The 27448-nt window shown below is 29.8% G+C and overlaps 1 protein-coding gene and 1 pseudogene across 1 annotated transcript; both read left to right on the top strand.

Moving 5' to 3' along the window:
* Positions 1-928: 928 nt before the first annotated feature.
* On the top strand, positions 929-6253 carry LOC150032296 (uncharacterized; annotated as a pseudogene).
* Positions 6254-12816: 6563 nt separating this feature from the next.
* DAD2 (Defender against death (DAD family) protein) lies at positions 12817-15721 on the top strand. The gene is made up of 5 exons (XM_039035572.2): positions 12817-13303; positions 13380-13427; positions 14786-14873; positions 14963-15006; positions 15355-15721. Exons 1-5 carry the CDS (start codon positions 13220-13222, stop codon positions 15436-15438), a joined length of 348 nt encoding a protein of 115 aa, XP_038891500.1. The 5' UTR covers positions 12817-13219; the 3' UTR covers positions 15439-15721.
* Positions 15722-27448: the final 11727 nt, after the last annotated feature.

The following is a 27448-nucleotide window of genomic DNA, read 5'->3' as shown; positions in this document are numbered from 1 at the left end:
GATACAAAATTAAAAGAAAATCAAAGACTTCAATATTTTTTAAGTTTAGGAATTTATTGGACAAAAATGGAAATATAGGGCAAAAGTTAATTCCAACCATCTTAAAATTTTATTACGCTAAAGTGAGCTTAGATTGATAATTGGCGGGAGGGAATAATTGTACAAATGAAAATTAACCCCCAACTTTCAAAACTAATGATATTTGGTCTTCTGCTTATGTCATTAAAATCATCACTTTAATCCCAAATGTATCATACTTCCTTATTCGATTTATATTTTTTGTGTGTACCTTCTTTTTTCTTTTTTTCTTTTTTCCATTTTTTGCAGTTTTTTTTTTTTTTTTTTTTAAATTTTCTTTGTGTGTTTCCTCATCCTTCCTTTCTTCTCTTTTATTTCTTTTATGCGTTTATATGAAAATCAATCATCAAGTAACGAGCATATAACATACAGCATAGAGCGTAGAACATCAAATACCGAGCATACAATGAACTTCTGAACTGAACATAGAACATAACACATCAAGTAGCGAACATACAACATAGAGTATGGAGCATAGAAGATAGAGCGTAGATAGAGTAAACTCACAACGTACTAATGCAAACCAAAGGTCATTTTTCATATATCGGCCATGGCCTACTTTTTATTTGGATCCATAGAAAGGGATCAATTGTACAAAAAAACCCTGGCATGATCTTCATAAATTAAAGTCGAAGATTCGATCCCATATCCATTGTATTTTTTTAAAAAAAGAATTAATAAAAATTGTTCATCATGGAATATCTGACCCGACTCGACCTGAAAATCGCTAATCGTCTTGCCACCTACAGTTCTGTATAAACGGGTCGTGGCAAGCTACGGCGGGAACACATTTCCTTCAGGTTTCTTCTTTGCTTTACAATCGCATCACTCTCAGAGTTCAATCGAGAACATGGGGCTAGACATAATGGATTGGGATGATTCCATGATTGTCAAAGCCATGGAGGAAGCTATGTTGAAGTATAAGGTTTTCAACCTCTTTCTCTACCCATCTGCTAATTCTTTTTTTTGAAGTATCTAAAAAGTGTTATTGTAATTCGCCGGTTATGGTTTCTATTGAGTTTCTTTTATTTTATTTTATTTTTTATTTATGGGTTACATTTGATCAAGTGTTGCCATTTTTCAGATAATGCATGGACATGAAGTCCACCGTGTTTCAGCCGAGGAAGGAGAGGTTGTAAACGGTTGCGATAAGAGTGAAAAGTCGAAAAGGTTCATAGCTTTTTGGTCATAGCGTTTTTCTTGTTTTAGGTATCATCTATTATAATTTATATCTCTAGTAGCTGAAATGTTACTGTAATTATTTTAAATTTTTATAAGTTTTTTTAGTGGGATTTGAACTTCTGATATCCTGGTCGAGGTTACCTAATCTAGTTTAATTATGGTTGAAAATTTCTTAAAGTTTTGTGATCACGGTAACTAGGAATGTTTTTATTTTTGTTTGGCCCTTTGAATTGAAATGGAAGTGAAATCTTGGATATTTTTCTTATCTTGTTTTTCGCATGGTTTCGTTGCTAGTTCTTTTTTTTCTTTCTTTATTTCTTTGGTTAATGTTTATGGGTGTTTGGATGAATTGACTTTGGCTTTTTGCACACTGGTTATTTGTTTGTGAAAACTTTTAAGGGCTGCTAAGTATGAAGTTTTTTTAATGGTGGTCAGTGGTCCGGTCTTGTTACTTTCAAATACTCCTAGAGGCCATGGAGAATGTCTAATTAAAGATAGACACCTCACTTCTAGATTTAAGCTGGCTATTTTTAATGGGAAGAACATACACTTTTAGAAGGACATATGGTAAGGAGATGAAACTTTATACACTGTGGTAGATGGCACGAGCCTTCCGCCTTCCTATTAGTTAGATTTCAAAAGCTGATTTTGTCTATGTTTCCACAAATGGAAAAAAAAAGGATGAAGAAGAAAGCTAATTTTGTCTCTTAGAACTTGATTTACAGTATGAAACTTGAATGTGAATACTACCGGATAAGGGGATCTGGTATGGGAAACATAGACAGAATCAACATTTGAAATACAACTAATGGGAAGGCTTGTGTCATCTGATGAAGAAGAAAGCTAATTTTGTCTCTTATAACTTAATTTTTTAATATGATTTTTTTAAGCTTTTAATATGAAACTTGAATGTGAATAATACAGGATAAGGGAATATAGTATGAGAATGCTTCAGTTCTAGCAGCAAACCTCTCCTAAAAGACTTTTTGTGATGACTCTCAAGTTCTTGACTCTCATCTTTGGAAGTAGGCCTGAAAGGACTTTTACCTAGAAAAGGTGGAAATTTTCAATTAGGAAGTTTAGGTGGGAATCTTCTCATCGAGAATCCCTTCTCAAATTCCACTAGGGAGTCTCCATTCCCGCATTGCTCTTGCCTCTTTCTACAGAGGATTTTTGTAAGGATGAAAATGGGGACAAATTCCTAATCCCACCTGTTTTCTTGACACCCAACTTTCTAACTTCTATTGATTGGTCAAAGAAAGTACTCCAAGGACCATTTCTAAGAAACTAATTTGAATTTATTAATGACGAATAAATTGTAGGTGAGGTGGTTGATGACCATATCATATCTCTTAAAGCAAGGGTTGTGTGATCAAGATTGAGTTGTAATGAGCCTATCATATGACACATTGAGCATTTCTTAATTCATTATTGAAAGAGCTCCTTTAATATTTTGTTTGGTAAGTTTTGGTTATTCTTTAAGTTGTCTACTTTGTTTTGTGGAGGATTTTTTTTTTTATTTTTGATTTATTTAATCATAAAAAGAAAATATTATGAGACAGGATTTGAATGCATGACTTCAAAGTTACAAATCTTGTGTGCTACCAAGTTACAGTCAACCCCAATGGACAGTTTTTCCATCACCTAGAGAAAACACACCGATCACCCATTAGAAAAATTCCCAGGTTGTTACTAAAGTTCTTGTCTTGTTTCTTAAATTAACAAGAATTTGAAAAGACACATAAGGGCAGTCTTTTGATTTAATGCCTTGTCATATATGCTATATGGAGTGGAGTTGTTTGACTGGTCTCAAAGAACACTAGATTTTGAATCCTAGGGAAGTTATAGAACGAGTCTTATAATTTTTTGGGTTATTCTTTTTATCATGACAAGCTCGAGGGCTCTACATCAACCTCCCAGGCCTTATTGTGGGGTCTGACCCCTAGACTTTGTTCTTTTATTTTTATGTGTGTTGTATCTCCTTCTCATCAAATAAGAAAATGGGGAGATAGATTGGAAGAAAATGACCTCTTGTAACTTGAAGTCTTCTTTTATCTTCTATGAGCTTATTTTGATGAATTGTCGTAGCTAGTCCCCTTCTTGTTCTATGGGATATCTTGTAATTTCTTCAATAATTTCCATTAGGGAAAATATAGGAAAAATGACAAATAGTTGGTCCTGAGTGTCTTATTTGAAGTTATCATAATTAATATTTTATTATTCTCTCTTAAAATTTTGTATCTTAAAAGAACATGAATGTAGATGAAGAGAGTTATATTGAAGAAAATAATATTGAGTTTGAAGTCAACAAGACAAAGAAGACCTCAGAAGCTAAGGAAAATATCAGTGTAGAGCCATGTCCTATGTCTTGTACAGATTTTTTAGATGTTTTACATGTGAAAGAGACGCAACAGGAGCCCATTGAGGAATCCAATTTACATATAAAAGGTGAAGAGGATTATAACCAGCTACTCGAGCGATATTATGAGCTTGAGGAAAAGAGACAAAAGGTTCTAGAACAGCTTTATCAATATGGTGCTGGTGGTTGGAACTACCAGGATGTCAACGCTGGTTTTGAAGTTGGAACTCGATGGGGAACGTCTTCTGCTTACCAAGAACACCCAGTCTCTGCAAGCCAACCTTCTCATTACCAAGCAATATCCTCCTATCTGCCCTCCAGTTATCCAATTTTAGCTGGTATGTGATCTTGATTCTTCATCTGTTCCTTGTTTGGAATGCTTGTTGTTGTCAACACTGTTACTCATTAATCATTATTCATTCATTGGCTATAGGTGCTCAAAGTCCGTCCCTTGTTGATGGTGACATTATCAAAAATGCAATGGATTCTGCAGCAATAGCTATATCTTCTTCCACGAAAACTGTAAATAGAGGTAGGCATGATTTTATGGAGCCGAGTTTTTTCAGATTATTTGGATTTCTTTTTACTCTTTAATCAAAGATTCTTTTTATGTATGTCGATGACATAGATGTTTTGCACAAGTAACAATTAAAAATAATAATAAAACAAAAAAAGTAACCAAATTTATTATGCATAGCTCAACTAGTTAAGATAAACTTCCCAAAGATTCAAGATTTGAATTATTAGAAAAAAAGAGAGACAAGTCAGGGGAGGGAATCCCCACTCTGAAAGAGCTTAAAGAACACTGTTACGGGAGGAATTAATTATAAAAGACGTGTAAGTACAAAACGACTGAGATAAAGTAAACAAATTAATGTTTTAAATTAACTAGAGCATAAATTTTGTCAGAAGATGTACACTTATCCAAAAACTCTTATTGTTCCCTTTAAATGTAACTCCTGAAGAAAGCTTGTAGGCATCCATGGAATACCCATGGAAATTTATTGGTTTTTTAAATTATATTATTGTAGAACATCCACGTTAGTTGCTTTTAGATTCTATCTAATTGATTTCTAGTCAAATTTGAATTTGACCCATAGAGTCTATTTATTTACAATTTAGTACTATTATTTGACTATGAGGGGATAGAACTTGGAAGTTATTATATTCTATTTCTTTTTTCTTTTTTCCCTTTTGTCATTAAGAAACATGACATTCCTTTAAAAAAATACAAACTAGAGGCAACAGTATATGTCAAAGGGGACAGGAAAAGACCCTCAAAGCCTAAAAGAAACAATGCAAAGTAAAAGAAAGCCAATAAAAATAATTATAATAACTCTTATCTTCTCCGCATAAACTCTACAAAAGGAAAGATGATAGAATGCATCTTGAGAGATATTTATCTTGTGTTTGCTATATATTATTATTATTTTAATCCACATGCACACATAAAAGAACTGGCGGATGTTTCCCTGAGACTTTTGCAATTACTTGTTAAATCTTATTATTTTGGATTTGAGTCCCTTTCTAGGTTGCTAGGTTTGTCCTTGTTTAGTTCCCACTAGGTTGTTGTTTCTGTAGGACCTCCTTCTATCCTTGTTTATTCATGTTCCCTTTCACAGATAAACTCTATAGTCCCCAACTATAGTTCATGTGACTTTTCTTAGTGTCATATTTGCCAAATGATTATGTAATGAGTGTGGACGACCGGACCACTTGATGCTCATCCTATATATTGCTACAAGCCACCATCTAGTTTCAAAATGGTCATCTTGCACATCTCATTTCTATATGGTTTTTCTTTAGCTTTAGATAAGATTATAGGGACTTCATGTTTAACGGTTCAGATGTATAAGCTTTTGTAACTAGTGGTGACAGGAAACGTATCAATGAACTTCCCATCAGGCTATGAGCTTTATGTTTACATCTTATCCTTTTTAACACTCTGCCCCATCCATATGGCATTGCTTCTCGTGTCTGACATTATACTAAAAGGTATAGAGTTGACCTTTAAGTTGCATGCTTTAATACCTTGTGATTTTATTTATCTATTTATCTATTAATTTTTATTTTTTTGTTATTATTATCTTGGATATGTTCATATAAAGAAAGAGAGCGATAGACATGATGGGATAATGCCTCAAAGTGGTGCTAGCTCTGCAACAGATCTTGCTACGGTTTTAAATGCTTGGTATTCTGCAGGCTTCTACACTGGCAAGTAAGTTTTGCTTAGTTTCATTCTCTATCAAAACTTGCATACTATATATATATTGTCCATAGATGTTTCATATTTTATATATGTACTTTAAGGGGAAAAAAAGATTAACAAGAAGGCCACAAAAAAAAAAAATACTTTAAGGTTGGGGTAGAGATAAGACAACCCCCACTGAAAAGAGAACACTAATGCGAAAATGTCTTCCAATTCCTAATAAGCATTTAGAGACTATAATTACAAGAGAACTCCTTGTGAAAAGAAATCCACCAACAAGCTAAAAGGTGAATACTATTATCGAAAGAATCTTGATAATAGAATGTTACAACTATCTTAAAACATTCTAGCACTCATTTCTTTCCAAATAGACCGCAGTGGTGGCATTCACAGCCATTTCCATAGCATCTTGGCTTTCCCTTTAAAATTCCATCCCGTCAGGGATTCCATCAGCCAATCCTCAACTTTTTAAGATAACACGTAGCAAAACCCCTATCGGGCCAGGATTCAAATTATGACAATTAAAACTATACGTTATAGCTATACATTACATTATAGCTATAAGGAAAATTCTTTCATCTGTATGGGTGAGAGTGGTCAAATTCGACGACTCAATAAACCTACCATTTTGGGAATTTGTCTGAGTGGGGAGTTGAGAACACAGTTACACAAAATGGAATTTACTCATTCCCGTCTTGAGGTAAGTAGGAATTGCTCCCTTAAGGGCTGATTTCAGGTCTTGAACAATGAGGTGTCTCACCCTCTCACTAGCCATAGAGGAGTCTAGTTTATAGTTGAATTATAACTAATTGTTCATTAGAAGAATCAGTGGTAGTTAAGGAGTTAGATGTAACCATAGAGACAAAATGGTAACTTGACCAAGTTGTGATTATGGACAATTTGTGAAGGGTCAACTTATTGATAATTGGTTATATCCATTGACACAGAAATATATCTACAGTACGAAAAGTACAGTTGTCGATCTTTAATGGAATGACCGACAGATGATTAATGTTGGTTAATTTAATTAAATAGTTTAATTAATTAATTTCGTACCATTAGAGCTTCTAATCTGTAGGCCTATGAGGTCCTTTTGCTAGCTCACTAAGGATAAAACAAGGGATAATGTTTTTGGAATAATTTGAATTGTTCAAATTAATTGAAGGAACTAAAGGTGTTAATTATATTAACGTGATTAATATAAAGTGTAATGTATGTTGATACATCATAGTATACAATTAATTATAAATATGATATGAATAAGATTCAAATTAAAACTATATGTTATAAGGAAGAGTTGTTTTTTAATATGATTAATATGCATAATAGTGACCAATGGTTAATAAATCAATCACATTATATTATAAATATAATATTAATTTTATATATTACAATAACTCCTAATTACAGGGAAGTTATGTGTTTTCCCCTCTCCTCCATTTCATTAGTGTGAGGAAACAAAGAGGGAACATAAAATACATAGAGTTCTCTCCAAAAACTCTCACATTCCATCTCAAACTCTCTATTGATCCTTTCTCCCAAAAACACTAAAGGAGGTCATTCTTCCGGTCTCTTGTTCTGAGAATAGCAGAGACTCTAACTGGTGGTGTTGAAGAGTTTTTTAGTGTTTGGGCTATTTCAGTGTTCGTGAACTTTCAATAGAAAAAATGATAAGAGGTCTTCTATAAGGGTAAGTAATTCTACTCCTCTTTCTCTTTTTAGAAAAGTGTGCTTATAGAAATTTAATGTTTACCCTATAATAGTAGTATGTTTGTTTCTCTGTATTTTTTTCAAAATTAGAAACCAATTGCACATCTTTAACACGCTTTCGCGAGGAATTCCATTCTTTCAATTGGTATTAGAGTCAGATTGTGCATTTTGCTTTTCAATTTGAAAAGAAATCAGAGAAAATGTGGATTGATTGCATTATGAATGTTTGGTTTAAAAAACTGAATGTTTATGAAGTTTACTGCTCTAATTTTGATTAAAGTAGTAAGAGCCCATTGTTTTGGACATTTATTTTATGCAATCGAGTCTGTAAATTAGTGTCGATCGAGGAGCACATGATGTTGTGAAGATTGATGGAAATCGAAGCAAAGACAAGTCAGGAACGAAGCAGAGAGATGCATTATGTTCTGGAGCATAAAACATAGCATTGGAATGCTAAGCTTTATTTTGCAACGTTGGTGTCAAGTATTGCAACGTTGGAGGCAAAGTAGCATTATGCTATGAGTGTCGCTATGCTCCGAGGCTGCTCGCGCGCACTCTAGCCAGTTGGAGGTCATGGGTTCGATCCTCATGCGGTTTTGACTGGGTTTTCATTTTTGTGTAATTTGAATTATATATTTTTATTATTTTAATTAAATAAATTAATATAATATGATTATATTGATTTAATTAGTTATTAGGTGCAAAGTTTGATCATTTTTTACGGTTGATTTAATTTTACATTTGATATATGATTAAATTTTATATATATGTTGCATAATGTATGTCAAATAGTTTTAAAATCTCACCTTAGGATAAACATTAATCATGCATGATATTTAATATAATTGTTCTACTATATAATTGCATGATCTTATAAGCATGTACATGCGTCGTATTTAATATAAGTGTTATATTATATGAATGCATGTTTAATTAAACATATCCATACATAATATTTTAATATAATTGTTATATATGTATGACGGATATGGTTCTATTTTCCTTAGTAATTAATATAAATGTTATATTATATGATGAAAATGAAATTACATTGAGACTAGTAAATATAAATGTTATATTTAATTAATGTTATTAGATGCATGATTATAAGTATTAATATTTCATTCATTTTATAATTGTTATAGGTTCAACGAATTAGATTAAAATTTATAATCAAGAGTTGCATGCAAACATAGGTCTCAATGAATTTAGATGATTTACAATTAATTCATTTAGACTTATGATTAAAATATTTATAATATGAATATAAATATGTTAGTTGCTCATTTTTCTTTGATTATAAAAAATAAGAGATTAAATTTATAAAACAATTATGTATAAGGTGTTTGATTTGATGCCCTAAATCTCATGGTCTTCTAGTTTGTAATTGTATTGTACAAACAATTTATTTATCTAATAAAAATAAGAGATATTTTATTTGACATTTAGTTGTGTTAACCCATAAAAATCAATAAATTAAAATTCAAGGTTATCTTATGTAAGTTAAATATGTATGTGGAGACATATAGGTGAATCATGTTTAAGTGATAACCTAAATGGTCCGTAGTAAATGGATAAGGTTAGGTATCTTATCTTGGTAACACTGCGAATACAACCCGCTTTGTAGTCGTTACAATTGTTGTAAAGTGTTACAAATAATCTGATCCTAATCATTCATGTGGAGACAAGTAGGCGAGGATATTCTATACAAAGAGTTTGTTTAAGACCTAATTGCGAAATGAGGTCCCCTGCATGGGTGAGAGTGGCCTATTTTTTCGACTCAATATGTCTACCATTTTAGAGATTCGTCGGATTAAGGAGTTGGGAATGCAGCTTCACAAGAAGGAATTCATTTATTCCCTAAAATTAGGGTAAGTAGATAAATTGCTCTCTTAATGCTGATTCTGGGGCTTGCAAAATGTGGCGCCACACCCTCTTCAAGTCCTAGAGGGATTTCAAGGCTTGAACAATGCGCCAAAACAATAATTTTGGTCCAACTGTACTTACAATCAATTTGTGAAGGGTCAACGCACTATTGATTGGTTATATCTAATGGACACATAAATATATCTATAATGTGACAAGTGCAACTATCGGTCTTTAGTGAAGTGAATGGCAATTAGTGGAAGTTGATTAATTTAATTAAGGAGTTTAATTAATTAATAAGTACTATTGGATCTTCAAACTATAGGTATGTCCCCTCGTTAGCTCAATTGGGATCAATGAGAATCGAATTAATTTGGATTGATTTGAATTGTTCAAATTAATAAAGGATATTAATTATATAAGATATAATTAATATAAAATTAATTATATGAGATATAATTAATATAATGTATATGATACATGATAATATAAAGCATTATTCGAGATAACATAAATATTTGAATATGGTTCAAATATTGAGTATATGAATGTTATTCATATTAATTACTATAGGTTAGAATTAATGTGAATTTGATTCATATTAAATAGTATAGGTTAAATGAGAGAAAATTAAACTATATGTTATATTATATATGATATAATATAAACTATATATTATATGTTATATTAGATATAACATATGATTTATATATATATATAAATAGTTTTTAATTAATTAATTAAATTAGTTATGGGGAGGGAGTTATGGGATAACCCATTTTTCTCTCGTTCAATATGCATACAGGTTGGGAGAGAGATTCTTTTTTAATTATCTGTCGTTGCTCTTAAAAAAAAAAAAAAAAAAAAAAGATAGATGACTCTCAATCTCTCCTTCCTTTTTTCCCGCCAAAATTAATACGTTGAAGTCCACTCAATTTGTCGTTGGTTATCTACCTTTCGAGAATAATAGGGAAATCATTATGGCAGTGTTCCATTCCATTGCTGTGTATTTGGGTGTTCATGAGTTCATGGAGAAGGAATTATTTGTAACTTAGAGAGGAGCGTGAAGAATTTTGGTCTTCAAGGGTAAGTGATTCTTTAACCCTTTCTTCCTCTTTGATTTTGTTAGAAAAGCATGCATAATTAGGGTTGTTTATTTGTTTTTGGTCCTCTGTACAATTATGGTTCTGTAAAATTAAAATTGGGATACCGATCCTTTCCGCACAGAGTATCATCTACTCTTTCAATTTGTATCAGAGTGCCAATTGAGTCCTGGTTTTGATTTTTGAACTTTTATATAGAGTAATGGCGAGATTTTTATTTTGCATTGTTGAATGTTGAAGGTTTTACATAATTATATGTTTTCAAGTTTGGCCATTAAAATCATGTTGTTGTTTTTTTTTAATGATTCGATATGTAAAGGGCCCATTGTTTTAGGCATAATTTATTGCTATCGAGTTTGTATTTGATGACTGTGTCGATCGTGATCAAGTTCTGCTTTTCGATTTGGTGGAAAACAAAAATAGAGAATTACGGATGAACGTGCAAAAAACTACAAGCATTCTGCTTTATAGCGTAAGGCTTCAGTGTTGCAACGCTGGCCTTACACTATAAGGCAGAAGCCTCAGCCCAGCCGCAACATTGTAACGCTGCACGAAGCATTGTGACGTTGCAAGCAGCTTAGTATTATGCTACGAACTAAAGGACACAAGCATTGTAACGTTGGCAGAGAGCATTGCAGCGCTCCGGAAGTGAGGCGTGCATGAGTTATTCGGTCAAGACCAGTGATTCATGGCTACCCAGTGGTTCAAGCAACGGTTTTCTTGCTTTCTTAATTATTATTTATAATAATTATTTATATTGTATTTTGATTAATTAAATTAATATACATGTTGTATTAATTTAATTAATATTTTAGGAAACCAATCTCGATCCAAATTGTTGCTTTTAATTATGCATGTGATGTATGGTTATATATATGTCATAATGTATGTCATATAGAAAAATCCAACCATGGAATATACATTTGTTCGTGGATCATTTTAATATAAATGTTATATTATAAGGTTGCATGATTTATTAAGCATGCTTATCATCATATTGTATAAATGTTAGAAAATATGATTACATGCATAAATAACATTTTTATGCATCAATTATATAGTAATTGTTATAATATATAGTTTAGATGTATGAATGTATTTTTTTTCATTGCCTTAGTATATAATCGGTATGTATGTAATGTAATGAAAAAGGGATTGCATGTAATGTAATGAAAAAGGGATTGCATGATGCATGACACCAATTTAGTAAAATATAATTGTTATAATTTTTAAAATTATGTCATTAGATGCATGTATAGGTTTTAATTGTTACATTTAATCTTTATAATAGTTTTAAGTTAAATGAAATTATAATTAAAATATATAATAATGAGTTACATGCTAATATGGGTTAATTTTTTTTTTTTTTTTAAACAGTTTAAAATTGATTTCATATTAGACCTTTGTTTAATAAATTTCTAATACAATTATAAATATGTTTATATCTTTTAATTCGGTTTAATAAGGTTGAATTGAATTTGAATAAAAGATTAAATTTGTAACATATGTATGGTCGATAGTACAAGCACTATGCCAATTGAACTATATTGGCATAGTGATGCCAACCTTATTTTGATCATTTTTAGTATACTAAAGATAGTAAGCTTCGAACTACAAACTCCACAATTGTTAACACATCCGTATGTGAGTAGAACAATGTATGTTTTGGCAACTTAAATTGATTTAATTTAATTTTATATTTTAATGACATCTTTGTGACTTTTCCCCTAGGAAGATTATAAATATAGTAATTTATTAAAGCCAGTAAAATATGATCAACTTAAATAATAATAGATGATCAATGAATACTACCAATTTTAGCATATACTAATTGTATGTATGGTTATTGAAATTTGAATTTAGTTTTTATTTGATATCTATATAAAAAATGTAGAAACTTATCAAATATAATACAAAAGTAAAAAGGTAAATAAAAAGAAAAGAATAAAAAAAGTAGACGAATTATAATTTACCATCTAAAATGGCGGGTTCATATTGGTTAGAAAATGAAAGAAAAATAATTAACCCGTATAAATAACAATTTAGTCATTAAATTCTAGTCTATATATTTAAAAAAATTTAACAATTTAATTTTTATAATTTAAATTTGTAGCAATTTTATATTTATATTTTTTAATTTCTAACAATTTGGTCTCCAACTTACAAATTTTATATCAAATTAAGTATCCATTACCTAAAGTTATCCCTCTTTTAATTTATAAATAAATTTAATCTACAGTCAATTTATCAATATAATGCGTAAGAAACTTTATTAAATTTTAATAGTACTTTTCAAGGAAAAAAATAATTTTTATTTTTTAAAAAGAAAAAGAAACAAAAAGAGATAATTACAAATACAAATGGTGAAGAAGAAACTGGGTGGCTTCGTTTTTCTTTGATTTATTCAGTGGAAGTCCACAACCTTCCGACTTCCAAGTCCTCCACCGTTCGCCGTGGAGTAGGTCCTCGCGGTTCACCTGTCAGGTAGGCCGCCGCCGCCGCCATCTCCGCCGTGTATCTCGCCGGAAAAGAACTGTGCAGGGAGGCGTAAGGAGACTTTCAGATAATTAGGGCCCCTTTAAATAAAAGGGTACAAAAGACTTTTCACTCACAAAAACTGGTGGGATTTCCCTAGGATCTTATTTTTAGACGAAAACTCTTAAGTCGTTCGTTTTCATTCCCTGAGATTCCAGAGCTCGGTACTACTCAGCCATGGCGAGATCCACAAGCAAGGACGCTCAAGCTCTTTTCCAATCACTCCGCTCAGCTTATGCGGCCACTCCATTAAGTCTCAAGGTATCGATATCTTTTCACTTCTGCTCTAAATTCACATTCGCTGGTGGAATTTTGACCTAGATCGTCTTCTTCGCAGATCATTGATCTCTATGTGATTTATGCTGTGTTCACCGCCCTGATTCAGGTTTGTGCCTTTTAGATTCTTCTGCTAACACCATTTCCTTGATCTATACTTTTGTGTTGCTGGTTCTTTTCTGGAACGGATTTGGATCGAATTTTCCTTTTCTGCATGTGTCACGCTCTCTTGATTACTGCCTTTGAGTTGTGTTGTTGCAGAAAACTGCGTTGTAATTGGATGTGAATACGCGTTTGATGTTTCAATGTAGGATATCGCCTGTTATTTTTATCAGACTTCATGTTGGTCTGTATATCTCTTTGTAATGTCTTCTCCTTCTGCATATCATTGTTTTTTATGTGCAACCTTCATTGAAAATGGAAGAACACAAAAGAATGGGAATCCTCCTGCTAGCCTAACCGGCTTACAGAAATTTCCCCAAGTAGCTCAATCAGTGGTAGCTTATGATTACAAACATCTGAGTTGTAATTAAAATAATTGATGCCTAACCCTAAACATCTTGAAAATTCCTTTCCTATCAAGGATTCAAGAATTCATCAGCCTTACATGTCGAGCCCATTTGTGGGGCAATGTTGCGTTGTTATCTTGACACCCTTTGCATAATTGCACGTATTATGTGCTTCCTTTGTTCAATTGAACAATTGGTCCTTTGTTTTGATAAAGTTGTAATTGAATATTGGTTATGAAACATTAGTTAATTCACCCAGTTCTGAAAGTTTACTGATTTCCCTGGTATGTTAGAACTCTGTCTTTTAATTGAATACTTGAGTTTGTTTCATTTACAGCTAATAAATTTTATCGAAAAAAGGTGTTTATGAAGGGAGATTAGGTAAGCTTTTGCAGTAAATTTTTTACTCTGGGAGTAGGAGGTTTTACTAATTTAGGTTGTGCCTGATGAACTCAAGATACTCAATTATTTGCCTTTGACCTTCGTTTTATAATCTTGGTGTCTATATTGTTGGCATTAACATTTGAAACTTAGTTGAGTTTATGATCTTGAACTGTGACACTTACCTAAAGGGAAGTAGTCTTGTGAGACTTGAGCGTGAAATTCAATGAATTTCTTTGGTAGGGTGCTCAATAGGAAAATGGTAACGGCATTCTTTTATGTGGAAAAACTTAGTACTATGAATGATGAGATAATGAAAAATTAGATGTTAGGTTTTTTTAGGTGAATCTTTAGCTATAGGCTTTCTTAAATTTATTTATGCAACATAGTTATTTCTTAATAAATAAATAAAATAAAAATCTTAAAAGGTTAGAGGTGTCCAACAGCATTTACCTCTTGCACTGAGGAGGTGCGGTGCCTTCATCTTGCCCTACGGCTAGGCACACTTTTAAAAGCTGTCTTCCAAGTTCTTAAACTTGTTTTGAATTGCTTTTAACTGATAAGTTCTTGGAAACAGGTAGCATACATGGCAATTGTTGGATCGTTCCCTTTCAACTCCTTCCTCTCAGGAGTTCTTTCTTGTATTGGAACAGCTGTCCTTGCTGGTAAGCAGAATATATATCTTAATTATCAAAGCACAAATTAATGTGAAACAGAAGAACAGTTCTTATTCTAATCGAATTCTTAATTGCAGTTTGTCTCCGGATTCAAGTTAATAAAGAAAACAAGGAATTCAAGGTAATTTCTTCATGGAGTTGAGTATGTTTGAACCGGGATTGCCAATTGGAAGGGGTTTAAAATATTGGATTTGTAATCAAAACAGAATTGCAAATTAACCTAAACCCAAATGTTTATCATTCTTCGCATGATTTAAAATGAAAAGGCATTAATTTTTTCTTTCATGCCAATTTTCATGGTGGAAATCAAACTGTCTGATCAAGCATTACTCTTTTCACACTCCCTCCTTCGACCTCCCTTAATTATGGGACAATAAATAATAGGCTTAACAACTTCCTATCATAAAATCCAAAACTGGTTACAGCAATTCGTTTTCGAGTTGTTAACGGATCCTCCTTAAATTTTCAGGATTTGGCCCCCGAACGAGCATTTGCAGATTTCGTCCTGTGCAACCTGGTTCTCCATTTGGTGATTATGAACTTCCTCGGATAAGACACCGCATTTTGGGTTCTACTTCTTTTCTTGTTTCCTTTTGAGAATTTATCTAAACCCAGAAAGTAGCTTATGCTAGAAATTTTCTACCAAACTTTGCATATTAGAAACAGAAAAAGAGAGAGATTCCTGCAAATTAGCTAACGTCATTCTGAGTTATTTTCTACAATGATGTTTTTCCAGACAATCAAATACGTCAACAGTTTTCTGGCCATTATATTGCAAAGGTGAGAACTATGTTTATACTTTATGAAGATAACAAAAGAAAAGAACACTTTTAACTCTTGCAAGTGTTAGAAGGTTAATTTTCGAATTAAGCTCCTCATGTTTTATTTCAATAGGGGTTGTTTCAAAATTTGGTATTCATCTCTGTGATTATATTTTAGGTTGTTGCAGATAAAGAAAAAAGACTTATACATTAGGTATTCTGTAAAAATGGAACATAGAGAAAATTATGGTTGCCATTTGGATGGATGGTTGAATAACTTGAACTATAATATTCTTTTAGAGCAAGTACAAGTTTAATTTTAAAAAGTATAATAGCTTCATTAACTTTCAATTTTGGACTATGGTTCGTATATGGGTCCTTCGCCTACCCAAATTAAGTTTAGGGCACCATTAGACATAAAATTCGACTTTGGTAGGCATTTTCTGAACAAGCCTGGTTTTTTTCTCTCTCTCTTTTTTTCTTTCTTTTTTTAATCCAACCAATCTCATATCTATAAAATTTTAGTCACGTTCTTTCAGCCTTGAATGATCATATTTTACTATCCTCCAATTTAATGGGCTGGGGAGAGAGTGAGGATTTATTGTGCCAAATATCTAGAAAGAGCGTGCAGTTGGATAAAGGAGTTTCTACATAGATAAAATTTGAATTTTTTTCAAAAGACTTTTAGCATTAATTTGGATAATTATATATTTTCCATTTATTTATATCCGGCTTTTATATATTTTTCTAAGCTACTTTAATGATGGGTGAGAAAATATATTTATTATAGAGAGAAAATGTATTTAATTTAATTTTCTTATTTAGACATTTATTGTAATTTTTTTCCATTTTTCAATTTGGAAAAAAATGTATTTAATAAAATTTTATTTTCTATTTATATTGGTTTTCACGTATTAATTTATTGGCTTTTTTCAGATTCTTACCTATAATATATTAAACATGTTACATAAGTCTTCATAAATTTTATTTACACCGATGTATATATATCATAATATATGAAATTTAAATAAAAATAATAATATTTATATCATAATACATGAAGTCTAAATAAATAAATAAAATATTCTCGTTTATATTAAATAAACGAATATATATACTACATAATATATCAATTAATTTTATTTTATTTTTGTAAAGGTGTTGTAATTAAAGTGTGGGGTGTGAATTAGAGATGTTCATGGGGTAGGATCGGATGCCATTTTCCGCTCCCTACTTTCCATTTCATTCCCCATCCTCGTGAAATTTTCCACTTGGAGTTTTTCCCGTTACTTTTTTTTTTTTTTTAAAAAAAAAAGTCAATTAATTTAAATCAATAATATGATCAAAATGTAATTAATAATTAACTTTATCACTGAATTGGTTATTCGGGTTAGTTTTACCTGACAATTTGAATTTCAAGATAAATTATTCAAGGGATGGGGAACAGGGTGGGGACGACATTCTCACGATGAATTTTTTCCCCCTACTCCCTGCCTAATCGAGGAATCCCCAAGATTGATAGTACAAGTACTATGTCAATTGAGTTACACTTATGTTGACATATATCAAATTTCCTATAGAAGTTAAAAAAAAAAGTACATATATGTCACAGTATATATAAAAAATAGAAAAAAAAATAAAACTAAACGTTGAATCGGGTTCGCCATTCGTTTGCTCTGAGTCTGTCGTCGTCGTTCATTTACTCCAAGTTCATTATTGTTGTTCATTTACTCTAAGTCTAATGTCGTCATTCATTTACTTTGAATTCGTTATTGTCATTCATCTGCTCCGAGTTCGCCATCGTCGTTCCTATCATAATGGTCTTGAAGCAGCATGGGGAGAGAATATATGCGTGGGGGAGAGAGAATAATATATATAACGTAGATGAGGGTTAAATTGTAAATATCCACTGATATGAGTAAAAATAGAGACATCAATTTTTTTGTGGTTTAAGAGTTTAACGTGATATGGGTCTATTTTTAAGGCTTCTATGTAGAAATTCTTGGACAAAAAAATGGCCAAACATATTTTTCTTTGTGAAAATGATTGGACGACTAATTCTAATACTATTTAAAATTTAATAATAGACAAAACTATCCCTACTATTGAATCCTTATAATTATGGTGTATTTCAAACAAAAACTCTAACAACCTAAAAACATGATATGATTTCACAAATTTAAATTTTGAATATAAGTAAATAAATAAATAAAACTATTTAACTCAAGTAACAAATCCAATCTATTTTAGTTTTAATAAACATCATCTAAAATAATATCACGCAAACAAAAATAATTTAGATCTACAACATCTGACAAACGTAAGTGAAAATTAACGATTGAAAACTAGAAAATTGTATTGGTTTCTAGAATATTTAATTATAATTAGTAAATCAAAATTTGTCACGAAATAAGCAAATATCTTGTATTCAAAATAGGTATTTGATTAAGTCTACCTCATACCAAGTCCCACACATCCCAATTTTATCATATGTTGTTACACATACTAAAAGCAACTGAAATCTTAGTTAGCCTAAACCATGTAAACCAACCAACCACCCGTTCTTACTATTTAACCAAATAGTAATGACAATATCTCGCTAAATAAAACAAATACTTTATGTTCAAAATAACCATCAAATACCTTTGTTAAAAAAAGCCTCATACTAAACCTCACCTATACCTTCTATTAGTAAAAGATTAATATAGAAATAATTTAAATATTTGGTAAATTAAGTGATGTAAATACCTCATAGTAGAAATAATTTTTATCATACTTTCACATATATATTGTAATAGCTAAAATCTTCATAGTCACCCAAAGGCCAAAACACAACTATGTCTTAAAAAACTTTCCACCATTAATTTTGTTGATTGCAACAATGACCTCAACACATTAAGTTTTACCACCAGCACCATATCCACCTCTGTCTCTTCTACAATCTCCTATGCTATCTATCCATCTCACATCGATTTAATCCCTAATTCATCTTTCATCCAAATCCTCACCGATTTATATTAGAAAAAAACATACACACGCATTTACGTACTGTGAAGGGAAGGGAAGAAACCTTTTGTTGATTGCACGGCATATTGCACACTTGGACAACATAGCTCTCGAGTAACGGAGGGAATCTTTTTAAGGAAAAAAAAAAACACTATAATTTTAATTAAATTTAAATCATATCTAATAATTAAAAACCAAATCCCAACAAAATCTACTCTAAAGAAGTTTAAAAACTGCCATGAATTTTGCTAAAATAGTGGGAAAATATATGTCGTATTTGATGGAAACGTTAGATTCGTGAGGACAAAATTGGAAAAGTAAGTAGGAGATGGTACCCACCCATCATTTTTTTTCTGCCATATATCATACAATTAAAAAAATGACTATATTTTCAATTGAATATTATGTTTTGGCCCTCAGCACAATTTCTCTAGAGTTCATGGGCTAATTTTGGCATCATTTTTTGGGCCTTGGTAGCAGCCCAACAGATGCTCATGAAGTACAGGTTCATTGTCATCCTTTGTTATCAGCCATCGGGTACTTTATCTTCACATGCCGCCTATCAGAATTTTGGCTATTAAACTCATTAATCATATGGTCTCATTGTTGGAATCATTGTATTATAAAATATATTAAAAACAATTGATTAAACAGTATCATTGCTAAATATTGGTATTTTCATTTTTGGAAACACAAGGAGTGTACTGAGTCATCGACTTTTAAAATGATAATTGGTGACTTCTCTATTGAATTATATATATATTTAGATTAGTTGAATATTGATGGTTATAGTTTGTTTATAGTTGAAGTGATGGAGTTAAATGATTCCATGGAGGAGGCTCCTAATCACTAGAAGGAGCGAACATTGATTGGTCAGAGTCAATTTTTCGACAAAACGGTCATCGAATCACCTATAGTCGGTTTAGTAAATATTCAAACTGACCTCGACCATCAAGGAGTAAAATTCGGTTGGTCGGTTTTATTCTTTAATTTTTTTATTTTTTTGGAATTTTTCAATTTGTAATTTTCTCAAACCGACACCGATCGACTCCTTTCTTTCTTCAGCCAACCGACTATCATGCTCACCCTTAATCACTAGCATCTATGTTGAAGGGTTGTTAGGTCTTTTGTTACTTACTTACTTTATTTATTGTTAAAGTGTCATTCTGTACTTTAGTTCCATTCTATTTTAGTTTTTATACTTACAATTGTACAATTTTAGTCCCATAACTCTATTAAATCTTAATCTCAAACCCTATAATTTCAATAAATCTTAAATTCAATTATTCAATGGTAATTTTTATCCAAATTAGTTAAATATCAATAATAACTTTCATGCAATAAAGAATACTACGCAAATATATTTTTAATATCTATAAAGTGAATTTAATGGAAACTACATTGTTTTTTGTAGGAAAAAAAAACTAAATGTATGAACTATTTGTAAGATCTAAACAAAATATAATGGCGAAAATGATATTTTAGTTTTATTTTTCATATGTACTTTCCAACGTTGCATGGAATTTTCATATTACTTTGAAAATCATGGAATCTAGATAACAACATTGATGTTAAAAAAACATGAATAAAAAAGTATCAACATGTTGATAGAAAATATGATTTTTCTTATTTATAGTATAGAGCTTCTCTACATTTCCAGAAAATGGTCAGAAATGACACGTGTAAGATTTCTAGTGGGTGTTAATTAGTCACTGAAAAGAAGAGAGATAAAGAGATTCATTGGAGGTGAGAGAGAGAGAGCACTCAGAATCTTCACAGCCAAAACCACTGTTCCATCCACCACTTCTCTCTCTTCCTTTTCAAGTTTGTTCACTCAACAAAGATTACACCACTTTCCACATCTCTTAACCTCATGCAACTTTCTTTGGATAAATTTCAAAAACCACATGGTAGCTACAATTATACCTTTTAACTTTTAATTTTAAAAATTGAATCCTCAAAATTATATAAATGTTAAAATTGACTCGAATTGGACCTTCAAACTTATATAATTGTATAAATTATAATATTTGTATAAATTTAAGAATTTAATTTTTATCACTTGTGGGTTTAATTTATACAATTGTTGTAAGCTTGAAAGTCCAGTTTAACACTTATAGAAGTTTAGGGGATTAACTTTTACAATTGAATGTTTAAAAATGGTTTTTGCAATTTGCCCATTTCATAATATATATTTAGTCTTCAACATGGTTTAGTCTTTATACTTTTAAATCAATAATAATTTAATTCTTAAACTTTAGTATGAAAGTTTAGGAGATGAGTTGGGTGAGGCAATTCTTGTTTGATCCAAGGAGTTCATAAGCCTACGGTGACTCCCACGATTTATTCTCATCAATTTCACGCATTATTAACTTCTTACAATGTGAGTTTTACGAGCTACGATTCTCAATTTTACAGAGATGTTTGATGAAAATATTGATAAAATGTCGATGTGACGAAAATTTATGAAAATTATTTTTTAAAAAATCAGAGAAAAATATTCGTATCAATTCTAGTTTTTGGAAAATTATTTAGATTTATCCATAGTTTAAAATTTTGGAAAATCATACAAATGAAACATATTTAGAAATATATCAATTCTACGTCTTATTAATTTATTGCATTGTCGGTCTTACAACTAAACAACTTCACTCCTTGTTCTAAATGCATCCTTAAATTTATCAAAGTGTAGTCCTATCATACGAGATCTTGTTAAGGCTTAGCTTTTTTCCTTTATGCAAGTCATACTTTAATAAACAAATCTTTTTTAAAAAAATAAAAAAGAAAAAAAACTATAAACTAATAGTTACATAATAAAAATTTGTAACCGATTAAACTTTTACAAAATTTAAGCTATGTAGACTATTATTTCATATTAAAGTTTTACCCATTATCATTCCAAAAATAGATAATTTGGTATTCAAATTAAAAATTAAAAAATAATTATATATAAAAAAACAATAATAATAAATTAAATCATAGTGGTCGTGGGCATCAGAAAAAAGTTGATTTACACAGCAAAAAGACAAGGGAGTTGTGTTAACATTAAACAATCAGAAACACATGCAAAACGACGCCGTTCCTCACGTGCCTGCAACGGGATCAGCCTTCCCTTTACATTTTTTTTCCTAATTAATTAATGCTTCATGCACCAGGCTTTCGAATAATCTCACATTCTTTACCCTTTTTTCTTTTAACTTTTTAAAAATTACAATTCTTAACTCGTACATTTCGTATTTTAACTTCCATTTCATAATTTCTTTTTAAAATGATTTTTTAAAAACTATTTCTTTAACTCCCGTTTAATAATCATCTCGTTTTTAGAATTAAGCATATTTCCTCCTCATTTTTTATAATGATATGCAACATTCTTAAATACAATGGTTTAATTCTAAACTAAATTCCAATTTTCAAAAATAAAATTTTAAAAACTACTTTTTTAAAAAAAAAATATTAAAATTTAGGTTGGTTTTTAAACAATTGGTAAAAAGTAGATATCAAAAAAAGAAATTTAGAGGTAAAAATAGTGTTTATAGACTTAATTTTAAAAAACAAAAAATAAAAAACCAAATGGTTATAAAACAGGATCTTAGTTTTCAAATTTTGGTTTGGATTTTAAAAATGATTGTAACAAGTGATAACAAAATAAATAATTTCATAAGTAAAAGTATGTTTTATAAATTTAATTTACAAACTAAAAGCAAGATGATTATCAAACAAGACTTAAACTTTTTGGTTCTATATTTGATAAGTGATTTTATATTTTTTTAAAAAATAGGTAAATTGCAAAAACCATCTTTGAAATATGGTGGTAGTTGCAGTTATACTTTTAAACTTTCAATTTTAAAAATTGAACTCTCAAAATTATATAAATGTTAAAATTTGATCAAATTAGACCTTCAAACTTACATTGTAAATTGTAACATTGATATAAGTTTTAAAGTTCATTTTTTTATCATTTGTGGGTCTAATTTCTATAATTATTGTAAGTTTGAGAATCTAATCTTAACACTTGTAGAAATTTATGACCCAATTTTTGCAATTAAAAATTTGAGGGTACAATAGCAACTGTCTCATACTTTAGATTGGTTTAAAATATATATATATATATATATATTCTTAAACTTTTAAAAACTGCATATAGTTAAACTCAATATTTGTATTTAGTAAGTCAATATCATTAATTCTAATTAGTTTTAACTATTTCACCATGAAACGCTTAAACTTTCTTGTAATCAACATGCCATATAATTTGATGTAACAATCTAGTTTTTAATAGATCTAAGTTTTAATGTAGACTTATTAAATATAAAATTAAGAGTTCAGACATTTGTTAAACATTTTTTTTTAATTCATGAATTAAATAGATAAATCTTTGAAAATCTAGGGATTTGTTTGAAACTTTTCAAACCACAAGAGAGAGAGAAAAAAAAAACTTTGGGGAAATAAAAAATCAAACTTATAATTTAAGAAATAAAAATTAATTAATTATCTTAAATTTTGGAAGGAAAAAATAATTATATTTTGGACCACCATATCATAAATCTTAATGAGAAGCGTGCCGTGGCTGGTTTGCTTTAAACCAATGTTTTAAATTCGGTTAGTTTCCCAATAAAAATCGGTTTGGCCTTTTAGGTCTCCCAATAAAATTTCCCCCCTTTTATTGTATTTATTTGGTATCGGTAAAGTGCAATACATCTCATAATTAACCTATTTATTTAATTCTAGCCCTTTCATATTTTGGACACACTTATTATTTTCTTTTCATTTTTTCGCGGATGACTCAAATTTAGTTAGCTATTATCTAATAATCAACCTTTTGCTTATAAATGTTAAATTCATTTTAGAATCCATTCGTGATCGTGAGTATACACTCAACGCGAATTAACGAGACTTCAAATGTAATTTCAAGGCATATCATAATTATATATAACACAAATGCTTGTTCATTACTAAAATTTTGCAATCTTACGGATTTACTTGAATGTGAAATTGCATTCGGGATCTTGTCAATTCATGACGAGCGAGACGACTTTTCGCAAATGAGCAATTTAATGCTAACATAGGCTTTTGTGATGTAAGCAAAATAATGATTTTAGTTGCTTTTAGAATCTGAATCATTTGATATTAGTGAAACCAAATTTAGATTGTCATATTAAATTCTCCACACCCAACCAATTTACATGTCTCACGCTAAGGGGTTCTTTGGAGGCTCAATATGAGATGGTATATCTCTACACCATATATCATTATCCTATCTCACCGATTTTAATTGTTTGTGAGTCCATTTTCGGAACATGTTTTGTATCTCACCGTCATTTTCCTTTCGTGTATCGTGTATCATCTCAATGTTTGAACATACTCGATCATACTCGATCGGAACTTCCCAGACATCAGAACTCCCCACATCCTAAATCATCTAACGCCCTAAACAGCCCCTAAAAATTATAGAAAATACTCATAAATTTTGTAATTTATGTAAAAAAAATGACTCTTAACTTTTAAAAGTTTCATTAACATTTTTATACTCTCATATGGCATATGCTAGTGATTATAAGGAATGTAGTCCAAATCTTCACCCCTATTGTATTAAAAAAATACACTAAAGTAGTATAGGCACCATACTTCCATTTATTGTCGATCACACTTACATCATTTAATAATGATGAGAAATCTAGTAACATTAATTATAAACCAAAATTTCACCGTTTGAACATATGGAGCTATGAAGCACAAATACGTATCAAACACGTATGAGATATCGATACTTTCATATACTTCTCAGATACGTATCTGACATGCGATTTGATGTATCTATTTTTATACTTACCTTTTTTAAAGAAACAAAAATAAGCAAGTCATCTAATCTTTCCCATTCTAAAACTAGACATCCTATTTAAGAAGCTCATTACTCGAGTCCAAAACTAAAAGGAAAAAAATAAAATAAAAAACCAAACACTAGAATCATCTAATCTTCACTTTCACATTTGAGTCCCCACGAAGTCTACCAAAATATAATTCACCTGGATATCTTTAACAATTCATCGAATAAGTTCTTCGTTTATCTTCATACTTCTCCCTTTGATCCTTTTTTTTTTTTCTTTAATCAATATAAGTCACTTTTCCATTGCATTTTATTGACTATTGTATTTCAGTGTTTGTATTGTATTTTGTACTAGTTTCATTATTTTCTATGCTAAATTTATCTATATCCTAGATTTTTTTTAAGAAAAAGAAAATATATCTTCAACGTATCAGTATTATAGTTTTTAAAAAAATGACGTATCGTCGTATTCTATCGTATCCATATCTCGTATCTATATCTGTATCCGTACTTCATAAATAGGGAGTATACATTATGTATGGATGTTACTACGATCTTTTCTTTTTGAACCATACATATTGTTTTTAAATGATGTTGATGTAACAAATAATTAACGTAAGTTTTTTTTTTTTTCCTTCTTTTCATTTGTGTATGGTATCATTTGCATTTTTGGTATCATTTGCATTTTTTAGTTGGCTTTTGTTTCTATCAAATGGCAAAATGATTACTGCCGATTTTTGCTTCATGTAAGCAACTTATAGTTTATAATTTACATCCAGTAATTTTGGAGTTATCTCGCCCTTGGGGATAGAGGACTTTTTATATATATATATATATATATAATAATAATAATAATAATAATAATTTTAAGTATATTACTCCAAACTTTAAACTAATAATTATATTAATTAAAATTATATTTCAAAATCGAAAATTTTATAAATCTTCACATATGTATAACATTTCCTTTAAATACAAGGATTTAATAATAATAATAATAATATCAACAACAACATTTGAGATTGAGGACCTGTTTGATAGAGAAATTGAAAATAAGAAATTCAACGAAAACATAATTATATTTCATGTTTTCAAATATATATTTGATATCAGATTAAAAAATTGGATTCTAATTTTAATTGTTGTTTAAAATGTGTTTGATACTATATATTTATAAATCATAAAACTAGTTGTAGTTAGCTACTAATATTTAAGTTGACCATAAATCATTATAAATTTATTTATGTATATAATCATGTGAAAAAAAGAACCATATAATTATTATCTTATATTATTGTAAAATTTATAATACATTACATATTACATATTATATTAAAAAAATGAATTGGGTTTATAACACGACATTTTGTATTTTTAAATGTTTATATCTTTATTTAATATATTATACATTTTGATATTTAAATTTCAAAACTTGGATATAATGAAAGTGTAAAAAATTTGTGTTTTAAAATTTGTATTGTTTGGATTCCAAAAATTCGAAAAATGGTTTTCATGCAAAATTCAACTCAACATACCCTATAACTCTACAATTTTTTCCCAATATTTGGTTTGAAAAGCAAAAACTCGACAATTTTTTATTAAAGTCTCCCCACTTTCTCCTATTTGTATGCCTTTTAGGTGTCCAAATAAGAATGGTTGACTTATAATTTTAGTTCAAGTTTGTGCCTATTTAGGCCTTAAACCATTAAAACAATGTTTAATGTCTTTCCATTTTTGTTTTCAATATTGTGTCCGATAAATCTCTTAATTTTGAATCGTATATCTTATAAGTCCATATCTACTAAACACGATTCAAATTAAAAGTTTTGTGTTTATTAGACATAAAATTTAACCTTATATCTAGTAGATCAATTAATTTATAAAAACTTAAAATTTATCATACTATTAAGAGTTTAATGACGAAATAAACACAAATCTCTCCATTTATTAAGAAAATTTATAACTTAACCAAATAATAAAGAAATTTTGGAGTAAAAAAATAATAATTATGAATGTATTTGAAAATTAACGAAAATATCTTCAAGGGTTTATTTAAGAATTATTTTAAAGTCAATTACTTGTTAAATAAAAATTCCTAATTTTATAGAAAGAGAGAGAGAGGAAAAAAAAAAAGAAAAAAAAAGGGTTAATGTGAAATCCCATTCAAAAAAGGAAGAAAGAAGAGATGTTTAGAGAATCAATTATCAAAGAATGTACACTAATTAAAGCCACTTTTTAAAAAAATTTGAAACAAACAAGTCAAATTTAATCAACTTCCTTTAACCTTTTTTCCTTTCTTTAAGATTTGCATAATAATGTCTTATGCACTCTAATGATTCTTAAGTCAAAAAGAATTTGTCTCATTTGTCCTTTGCTTTAATAAAGGTGTTTGATTTAATGATCTTTGGCTTACTATTTATTTATTAATTTTTACAAATTAATTTTTATTTTAATAATAGATTAAGTAAAACAATCTATTCCTTTATATCCTTTCACTTTTTTTTTCCCAATCTTATCTAAAAGCTTTTAGAAGTTTCAATTTCTATCCTTTTAGTTTAAGTGATTAATCTAAATGGGCATTGTTGCTAATTAGTAATATTAAAATCAATTTTTTTTATAGAAAGATGGCAATTTACCTTCTAATTTATATTAAAATAAAACAAAAACTTAAATACTTTTAATAAACAAACAAGCTCTTACAAAATTATATTTGATTAATGCACAAAATCGATCCTCTATTGGATAGTTCTATCAAAAGTATTAAAAAAACAATATAAAACGTTGATATGTTATGGTTTCATCTGAAAATAAAAACTTTCGTACCATATCCATATTTTTAAAATAAATTGAATGCATGTGTACGGAGGCGGACTCATGTGAGAGCAAGGGGGCACGTGTCCCCCCAAAATATATATATATGTCAAGGTTTTATCATGTCAATTAATCGAATAAAGCTTTGGTTGAGTGGTTCT

This window comes from Benincasa hispida, chromosome 11 (genome assembly GCF_027475165.1).
Source record: "Benincasa hispida cultivar pf3 chromosome 11, pf3_genome.v1.1, whole genome shotgun sequence".
Classification (NCBI taxonomy): Eukaryota; Viridiplantae; Streptophyta; class Magnoliopsida; order Cucurbitales; family Cucurbitaceae; genus Benincasa; species Benincasa hispida.
The sequence above is the reverse complement of the archived record's forward strand: the minus strand, read 5'-3'. Positions and strand labels throughout refer to the sequence as shown.